This window comes from Parasteatoda tepidariorum, chromosome 9, assembly GCF_043381705.1.
Source record: "Parasteatoda tepidariorum isolate YZ-2023 chromosome 9, CAS_Ptep_4.0, whole genome shotgun sequence".
Classification (NCBI taxonomy): Eukaryota; Metazoa; Arthropoda; class Arachnida; order Araneae; family Theridiidae; genus Parasteatoda; species Parasteatoda tepidariorum.
Window position 1 is genome coordinate 90,440,778 of NC_092212.1, and position 10,332 is coordinate 90,451,109.

General features: G+C 30.7%; 2 protein-coding genes across 2 annotated transcripts in view; one reads left to right on the top strand and one right to left on the bottom strand.

The window, feature by feature from the left end:
• Positions 1 to 2,148: 2,148 nt before the first annotated feature.
• LOC122272542 (ATP-dependent DNA helicase PIF1-like) lies at positions 2,149 to 3,180 on the bottom strand. Its single transcript, XM_043056351.2, has 2 exons — positions 3,021 to 3,180; positions 2,149 to 2,906 (listed from the first exon to the last, which is right to left on the bottom strand). The coding sequence occupies exons 1-2, from the start codon at positions 3,178 to 3,180 to the stop codon at positions 2,149 to 2,151; spliced, it is 918 nt and encodes a 305-aa protein (XP_042912285.2).
• Positions 3,181 to 5,137: 1,957 nt separating this feature from the next.
• Positions 5,138 to 10,332, top strand: part of LOC110282992 (AP-4 complex subunit mu-1) — a 50,604-nt gene continuing 45,409 nt past the window's right edge. The window contains exon 1 of the mRNA XM_071185903.1: positions 5,138 to 5,208. The gene's annotated coding sequence lies outside the window, so the exon portion shown is untranslated. The remainder of the gene's footprint in view (positions 5,209 to 10,332) is intronic.

Below are 10,332 nucleotides of genomic sequence, written 5' to 3' on the forward strand. Positions count from 1 at the left end.
ATATATAAATAATAAGGGCAAGGGTAATATTTTTCTCAAGAAACTTGAAAATAACAGTTTTAATTATGCCCCCCCCCCCCCAATTGCATGGTGTTCTGAGCGTTGGCGTCGTCACATAAAATTTATTGGGGGGGGGGACCATACTTAAAACTGTTATTTTCAAGATTCTTGAGAAAAAGAGAAAAATATTACCCTTGTCCTTATTATATATATGTATATGTATCTTAATGTATGACAAAAGCATGATATCAAACAGAAGAAAATTATATTTCACAATCAATTCAATATCTTTTACTAACATTCAATATATAATTTTGAAAACTGAAACATCTTGATTCTATGATGCAGAGTGTTCATCTACGTCCTCATATATAATTTAAGAATCAGCTTTAAGAATTAAGTTTAAAGGAATATACAAATTAGAAATCGCAAACTACCATTTAAAAGCAGGAAAAAACGATAAGAAAAAGTAAGAATCACTATTAAGATAAACGGAATTAAAATTTTGAAACCAGTTTGATTGCCGAATTTAGCTTGAAGTGTCTTTCAATTACACTATGTTTTTTTCGGCAAATAAACATACGTTTTTAATCTCACCTTCTCAATCGATGATTGATCATGTTTTGATTTTCTTTTTCTCCCCTAATGTGTTAATTTGTAATCCTTTTTTTTTTTTTGACAAGAATTTAAGAAATTTATCCTACTAGTAGTCTTTACGAAACATCCTGAAAACAATTCTATGAAAAAATACTATTAAGTGCGCAGAAAATTACTAATCAATTGTAGTATGTCTAATGGCATTATAGTATAGAGTATGTCTAAATTACCGTCTGAGTGGAAACTTTCAGACTAGTAAAAACATTTAAGAAAATCGAAAAACACAATTTAAATCCCTTTTATTTAATTCTTAAAGTATATTATTAAAAAATAATATTACATACAAGATTTGTAATCACGTCATTTTCAGAAAAAAATTTAACAATCCCTAAGAATCAAAGATTATTGTTTGCTTTTAAATTCCTATCCTACATTAATAAAAATGCTACTGATGTTTTTTTTTTTTAAAGTTTATTTTTTAGTAAATTGAGGAAAATTTAAAGTTATTAAACGAAGGAATACAGATTTTTCCATTATCTACGCGTCTACCAGAAGTATGCTATGTCCAGCCATTACCTCGTATTCATAGAAAAATATTCTCAAAGATATTTGTTATGCTTTATTTGAAATAATTACATTTTTGACAGCATCACGGAAGTATTTTTCATTTATCAAGTTTGTCATAGTAGTTAAACGAGTTATCTAATATCGAGAGATTAAAAAAATACATTTTGTTTCTCAATGCGTTTTTTCAAATATGTTTGTTAAAACATGACTTTAAAACCGAAATTCCTCATATTTTCTTACTAAAATTGAAAAATATAACTTGAGATTTAATTATAAAAAGGTCATTTATTGCAGATTCTTTAATAATAAAGTATTTTTTGATTTGTTTCACCAGGTAAACTCAAGGAACAACATAAACGGCATTTAGGCGCAAGGTCCACGCCTATGTGTCGTGTTTATTTCGTTTATAGTTACGTTTTTGTAACATTTTTATGAAACTAAATATGTTAAAATCAACGGTAATTGAAATAAATAGCAAAAGTTATTATTATTTTTTGAGTAAAATTAATGGAGAAATATGTCTGAGGTAAATTTTGACTATAATGAGTTGGCATGCCTGATCAGTGGCAGCTATGTTTTGTTAATCTTTATTTTGTTTAATTGAACTTCTTAAAAAATGTGTTTCTCTTAATCTAACGTAAAGTCATTAAAAAGACCGAGAAATAACAATAAATAACAAAATTTAATTATTTTAACTTTATTAATTGCTTTGGTACAGGCTTGTGCATGCTGATTAATATCGACTTATTGATTACTAGCTGTACCCGTTCACACGTTGCTGTGATTAATGATCAAATGTATACAATACATCAAAATGGAAATTAATAATAAAATTATCCCTACTTATATGTCATTTGAATATAATGAAACGTAGATATACATAGTTGATGGTAGAATAAACATGTTTCTTCACTTGTGATATTAAACAATATTGCAAACGATATCATCATGAAATGAATGATATTTGATGATTGATGGTGAACTTTATCTTAGTAGTGCTTGTAAATATACAACATTTTTTGTTTTCCCATCTGGTGCAAGAACAAATAAATTTGATGGTTTTCCAACTCGTGAACACGCAACGTACAGCTGTCCATGTGAGAAGCATGGATTTATCAAATTTAATCCACATACTTGCAATGATTGTCCCTGTGCTTTGTTAATGGTCATTGCAAAGGCTAGTCGTACTGGAAACTGTAGACGTTTGAATTCAAATGGAGTATCCGTTGGTATCATGGGAATGCGTGGTATTAGTTCATGTTCTCCTTGGTGTTTTCCATTTAAAATGGTTGCCTCAATTATGTTATTCATTAATTTTTTTACTGATAGCCTAGTCCCATTGCATAGTCGCGGTGGATTTATATTTCGTAGAAGGATGATTGGGGAACCAATTTTCAAAGATAAAATATGCGGTGGCATTCCTGGTAGATCCAATGAATTTAAAAATTCTATTGGATAATTAACTGATTCATCTTGATTGACAACAGTATCTATGGATTTATATGTTGTTTCTTCATCAGGTATTTCATTTTGAATTTTGCAGTTTATTAAATTCACATCAATGTTTTTGGCTGCCAATATAGCACGCTCACTAACCCATTGATTATTTTTATAATTCTGCGATAAATTTGGAAAAACTTTTGCAATCAATTCATCAGTGGATTTTACAATGTGACAAAAGTTTTCTGGTAATGTAATACAGTGTGTGGATTGGTCCATTTCTATTTTACCATTCCCAATATCTAACAATTGTTTTGTAAATCATTCAGAAGATTCATCTTGTTGTAATTGAATGCGCATATTGGTCTTTAAAGATATTTTCTCCACATACCGCCATAACACTCATGATTTGAGACATGCATTCAATTCATCTGCTGGTGTTGAACGGGGTATGACTGGTAGAGTTTGTCTAAAATCACCAGCTAGCAAAATGAGTGCACCACCAAAGAGCTGCTCATTTCCTCTCAAATCTTTTAATGTGCGATTGAGTGCTACTAATGATTTCTTGTGTGCCATGGTGCATGGCCATATTTAATAAATCAGTGCAGATTTTGGCATACGCCGATGATGTAGATATCATCGCAAGATCTAGGACAGCACTGAGTGAAAATTTTTTGGCACTGGAAAAATCGGCTAGAAAAATTAACTTAAGAGTGAATGTCGAGAAAACAAAATATATGTATTGTGGTACAATGGAAACCATCCCTAAATTGTTTAAATTACGTTCTTTTAAATTTGAATCCGTAAAAAATTTTACTTATATAGGATCAGAAATAAACTATCAAAATAACATCAATCCTGAAATCAGAAAAAGAATAATCGCAGCCAATCGCTGCTTCTATGGTTTAAGATCATTATTGAAATCTCACTTAATAAAAAGAAAGACTAAGATCTTACTTTATAAGGTATTAATCAAGTCAGTTTTGACTTATGCTTCAGAGACATGGACTTTAACAAAAAGGGAAGAGAAGTTATTAGCAACCTTCGAAAGGAAGGTCCTACGAACCATCTTTGGCCCTATACTCGATAACGACAACTGGAGGAAAAGATATAATTTTGAAATATATAGGATCTTTGATGGCGATGATATAATTAAATCTATTAAGTTAAGTTGAAAGAGATGGGCCGGGCATGTAGTGAGAATGAGCCCAGAACGAGCAGCATTGAGAGTCTCTAATGCAACCCCCTCCAATAAAAGGCCCAGAAGAATCCCCAAAAAGAGATGGAAGGACTGTGTGGATGAGGATTTTGCCATCCTAAAAGTAAAGAACTGAAAAACAATTGCTGGGAGAAGGGCAGATTGGGGAAAGCTTTTGAGGAAGGCCCAGGCTCACAAAGGGCTGTCGTGCCAATGCTGATGGTATGTCAGAGAAAGTTTCGTGACAAAACCACACAAAAAACAGAAAATATCTACAAGAATCTTCCCCTACCTAAAAGAAATCCCCCCTAAAAATTCTAGATAATTGCCTGTTTGAGACAATTTATGAATAGGTAGGGGTCTGTTGATATTTGACATTTTAAAAAAAGAGGACAAAAGAGCCCAGGGCCATAAATACGATAAAGATAATTTTAAAATGCTAAGACCATTTTTCCATATCCTTTCCCTTAAGGAGGCTATTTTTGGGGTATCAAATTGCTCATTGAAGGAAAGGGTGGCCATGACATTTCTTGTAGTTCTCTAAACACCTGTTTTATTTTTTTTTATATAGTGCATTTTTTGTGCGTATTTTACATTTTACTAATTTTCTTTTAATTATATAATATAATAAGTTGCACTATGTAAAAATAAGAAAGAGAGAAAAAAAAAGTTATGGAAACAAAACAGAAATATTTTCTCAAAATAATGGACCCTGGCTTCCCATTTATTGGAGGGTAGGGGGGTCCGGAGCCCTCGGACCCCTATGGTTCCGACGCCAGTGAATGCTACAACTGTTTTAAAAAAGGCTGTGTTTTTATTTACTCACAAAATCGGGATTTTATTTTTCACATATATACAAAAACAGGAACTGAGGTCTACAATAATTTTAGATTCGGAGAAATGTGAAAAGATTTTTCTCAAAATATCAAAAACAGGTTATTTTATTTTCTCGAAACATTGATTAATTTTTTTTTAATTTCACAAAAACCTGTTCTGTAGTTAAAAGACTCGAATAAAACTTTACAAAATTAGCAATTATAAGTTCTAGATAAATAAAAGTAACATTAAAAAAATAAAATTAGGTACCTTATGTATTAAAAAAAAATTAGCAGCAGTCTCAAAAGACTTTCACAGCTTTAATATGAATTCAAAGATCTGCTGCAATTCTAATAACAATGCATACCCTTAAATGGATTTTTTTAAAAATATATTCTAGTTTTACTTGACCTTTTCTATATAGTCAATAAATTAAAACTGTCTTAAACGATAGCATTTCTGTTTTGTGTAACTTTGCAACGACTGATACTATGTAATATCTTTATTGACATATATTATTTTTTAGCAGCAAAACTGAATGATTGAAGTCAGAAAATGTCTGCAAGCTAGCACTATTTTGATTTTTAAATGTAAGTAATGTACACTGGTAAATTCAGTTTTCAATCATTTCATTAAAATAGTATCTATCTATCTATATATAATATCCCCATCCCCCACAAAATGAATTTTGAAATAAAAGGATTTTTAAAACTCTTTTTCGTTTTTCAAAAGCCCTTAAAGATGCTTTTTTTCATGGGGTGTTTTTTAAAGTGCTTAATTTTTCCTTTTCTAAAATGAGGTTTTTTCCTTTACCGTGACGATCTTCGCTGCGTATTATGCAAAAGCGTGGTTTTCACTTTGTTCTATTCAACGTTTTCATAATTCATTCAACCACAATTCATTTCGGGGTACCATCGTCCCACAACGTATGATAGCCCCCCAATCATGTTACATGTTTGATGAAATACTTGGGAGTCTGCATGCGCATCTACTGAGCTCAGTTCGGTGAAAATCTTGTACTCTTATGTGCAACTCTGCTACATTTTGCAACATATTCTCAATTTCAGACATCATTTTCCATTCTCTGAAACTGAACTAAAAAATCTTGATCTTTTTATCGTGGCTAATATGATCAAGAAAAGAATTCTTTGTCAGAAACTAGTTATTTTAACATGATCATGTAAAGTCTTTGAACATTATTTTGCATTTTGTTAATGCATATAGTGCTTAAAATTATTTTCTGACTGCTTAAAAAATACTTTGCTTATTTTTGTTGAGAGATTTCGGTACGCACCCTGTCTAGTTAAATGCCACTACCCGGTATACACATGTCCGGTATACCCTACATCAATGCTTTAAGTTCCAGTGTCACGGTCCGGTGTATATTTACCTGATGTACCCTACACTGATTTTTTTTAAGGTTCAGTGTCACTGTTCGATATATATATTTACCAGTACTCCGAATATTGATATTTCTCCTAATCTATCCTCAGAAGATATTGAAATATCGTATAAATATAATAATATCAGCGAATAAATAAATATTAAATCAGATGTACCAAATATTTCGGACATTCACCAAAGTGACTATGTGATTGTTGACATTCACTGGTGAAAGTTGACAATCTCTTCATTTCCACAGTAGCAACTTGATTTCGACGATTTTTCAGTCATGGTGATAACTACATTTCGAAAATAGTTTTTTAAAGAAAAGTAGTTGCAGTTAAGTACATTTTATTTTTATTTGATAACCGTAGTTGAACAGCTGTCCCGGTTTTTGGGTTTACGACTACTAATAATCAACTGCGTAACCTTGTAAATTTTTGATCCAATACAGAAGACAAAGGAACTCCTGTATCAAGTATTGGGAGAAATTTACCTTTGTGGAGGACGTTCTGATGGAACTAACCCGCATTTGGAGTCTGCATGCGCATCTACTGAGCTCGGTGAAAATCTTGTACTCTTATGTGCAACTCTGCTACATTTTGCAACATATAACATAGGACGCTCTGATGGAACTAACCCGCTTTTGCATTACATGGAGAGGAAAATCACGAGAACCTTCCACGGTTAGCCTTACGGCAAGGGGTCTCTAACCCATGACCCGTCTACCACTGACGTAGGTTAACATTCACCTGTTGACATTTTCTTCATTTCGATCACTAACAGTAATATATGCATTTCAACATTTTTTGCTGATTCGGAAGATCATTGGTTTTATTTCTTTCACGCATCAGTTTTTAAAAGTTGAAATGCATCACTGAGTCGAAAATTCATGAACTGTTTTATTTGTTGTTTAATTATTCAGGCAAACATTTTGTTTTCCCGATTGAGTAAAAACGCTTTAAAAATATTCTTTGGGTTAAGTTTAAGCGACATTTGAAACTGTTTCAACTGTCTAAGGTCAAAAATATTTCTTAAACAGAAAAAACTAGTTATTGGTACTAATTTTATTGGTACTCATTAAGTTAAGGACCAACAAATTTAATTTTTAAAAATTTTTTTACAATAAATTCTAAGATGAACTATGTTAAATAATAAGCAAGTGCTTTAAATATAAAATATTTAGCTCATTAAAGAACGTTTAATATTTCTTATAAATTTGTAAATAAATTTACGAAGCGGAAGTAAAAACACTTTATTTACATTTTCAAAAAATAGAATTCCAATTCTTTCAAAGGGCCCTAATTCCTGTGCCCCTCTGGGCCCCAAACATGAACAGGGCTGCGTGCTGTTTTATAATATAACATCCTTTTGTTACAGTAACAAAAAGTTTCATCAGATTTGGTCAAAAATAAGTTTTAACTCATTTTGGTTATAACAACCAACGTTAGTTTTGGTGGTTCAGAAGATAGAGCGCTTGCCTTCCAATGAGGTGAATCAGGTGAATCAGAGGTGATCAGGTGAATCAGAGGTCATCAATGAGGTGAATCAGATTCGAATCCCAGAGATGGCTGGTCGATAAATATTCCGCATCCAGCTTGCACCGACAACAGTGCTGATATAAAATATCCTCAGTTGTAGGTGGACAATCCCCTTGTTGTCTGGCTCACCTTGGGAGGTTTTCTTCTTTGTGAAACTCAAATGCAGGATAGTCCCATCAAAAAGTCCTCCACAAAGACAAATTTCTCCCAATACCAAATCCAGGATTTCTCTTGTCTTCTGGATTGGGTCTAAAATTACAAGGTTATTGAGTTGAACATTAGTAGTCATAAACCCAAATTTAGGTGGACTGTATTCAACGACAATTATAAATGAAATTATAAATAATGGTTTATAAAATCTTCTTTAGATTAAGATTTATATACATATTTTTTAATTTTTCTAAATTTATGTGATTATGTTATTTCCAATTTTGAATTCCTCTTTTCGATTTACATGATTATGCATGATGTATCAGAACATTACTCGAAGCCTAAGAAGATTGCTAGTAAAATATCCCTTATATTATTTCTCCAATGTAGATAGATATGTCAATAATTTTAAATACATATTTTGTCATTATAAAATTGTTGTTACCATTCAATGGAGTAACAACGTTTAAGTTTAATTGATTCTGTGAAACACTATTTATTTAAATGGCGATGAATAAATATCCACATATCATTGCATTATTACATTGTATTATTTACATATCATTGCAAAAGCAAAAATATCTGCATGAAGTATTAATATGAACAAGTTAAGGTTAAGTAATGATAATTCAAAATGCTTAAAATAAAATAAATCATTTCCAATTCCATGTTTTGATAATTTTCATAAGTAGTTTAATAAAGTAATTTATTGAATAAGTTGAGATAAAACATTGGAAAAAATTTCCTCCATCTTTTTCTTAAAGATACATTAAACATTGCTATAATTAAAAGAACTACCGGGAATGAGGTAATTTTTTGAACTTTACACTTTATTTTTCCTTTTTTTTCTGTATTCATTATTGTATTTTTTTATTCTAATAACTTCAACCCAAAAATCTGCAGATAATAGATTAATTTTGAAAAACACGTGGAATAGTTTTTTTAAAGAATATTTTATCCTTCCGAGTACCAATCTACCTCCTACATAAAATATAAAATTTGATAAAATCAGCTCTTTACTATATTAGTTGAAAAATGGTGAATTTTCCCAGTAGCCTTTCATATGCTTGATGCAACAACTAAATAAAATATAAAAGCAAATGCTTTACGTTTTAACTAATATTAAGGTTTAATGAAAATTCAAAGCATTTGATTCGAGTAAAATTTTCAGCTAATTGATAAAAAACAATTCTAGAATGTTCATTTCATTAATAAAAAATATGCAAAAATTCTTTTTAAAATGTAATAAAAAATATGTTATTTACTTTTAGATGGTTTACATATGATTATTTATGCATAAGGATCAATTAAGATTTATGATTTACAATTAATTGGCACCAGTATACGCATGCCTTACTAATGAAGACAATTCTAAGATCACAAATTTTTTATTCTTCCAAAAATATTAAATCTATACTCCTGTAAGGTTAAATAAAATTTTTCAGAATGTATGAAAACACTAAAATGCTTATAATTGTTAACTTAATTACAAGCTGACAAGTAAAACTGAAAGGATTTAAATACAGGGTATCTGCGCACCTGGAAAGTTTTGAGAAATCATGGGAAGTCATGAATTTCGGTATTTCGGTAAATTTGTCATGAAATGTCATGTTTTTAACTATTTTTCACAAAAAAAAAAAACAAAAAAAAATCATAAGGAGTCATAGATTTAGGTTCCCAAAAAATCTATTTTTTTAAAATGGAATTTACCCCCCCCCCCCAANATTTTGCCCCCCCCCCCCCAATTGCATGGTGTTCTGAGCGTTGGCGTCGTCACATAAAATTTATTGGGGGAGGGGGGGCATAATTAAAACTGTTATTTTCAAGTTTCTTGAGTTTTTTTTTGACAAGAATTTAAGAAGTTTATCCTAGTAGTAGTCTTTACGAAACATACTGAAAACAATTCTATGAAAAAATACTATTAAGTGCTCAGAAAATTACTAATCAATTGTAGTATGTCTAATGGCATGATAGTATAGAGTATGTCTAAATTACCGTCTGAGTGGAAACTTTCAGACTAGTAAAAACATTTAAGAAAATCGAAAAACGCAATTTAAATCCCTTTTTATTTAATTCTTAAAGTGTATTATTAAGAAATAATATTACATACAAGATTAGTAATCACGTCATTTACAGAAAAAAATTTTATGCTCAAAATTAGTATTTTAGCATGAGTAAAAACTTTATATTTAGGCAACTACGGCCACTAGTAAGATTTAGACAACTGAGGCCACTAGTAATATTTAGGTAATATTAATATTTATAATTATATATTAATTAATACAACTACGAAGATCGTAAAAACACTTGTATTTGCAAATTTGCAGGGCATTTTTGCTGTGTATTTTTTTGCATTTTTTATTGTATTTTTTCAAAGTTTTGGTGCTCTTTGTGAAAATTGCCAAAGGTAAAGAGATTAACTGATCATGAAAAGAACAGATAGAAGCTTTTTCTTCAATAAATATTCGTGCTATTGCGATGATAAAGTTCTACAGCAAAAATTTAAAGGGAGTTCAAGATCAAAGACTCTAGTCAGTAAGTTCAAAAAATTGAAAGACAATAATGGTAAGAAAGGATGTTGAAAGAAGAAACTGTGTCCTCGTGTGATGAAGGACGAGATTACAATGGTATAAAACAGAC

Excerpts from the sequence above, each read along its gene's own strand:
- LOC122272542 (XM_043056351.2), bottom strand. The coding sequence starts at position 3,180 with ATGGCACACAAGAAATCATTAGTAGCACTCAATCGCACATTAAAAGAT. Across the intron at positions 2,907-3,020 it reads AGCAGATGAATTGAATGCAT|ATATTGGGAATGGTAAAATA; the intron begins GTCTCAAATCAT and ends AACAATTGTTAG.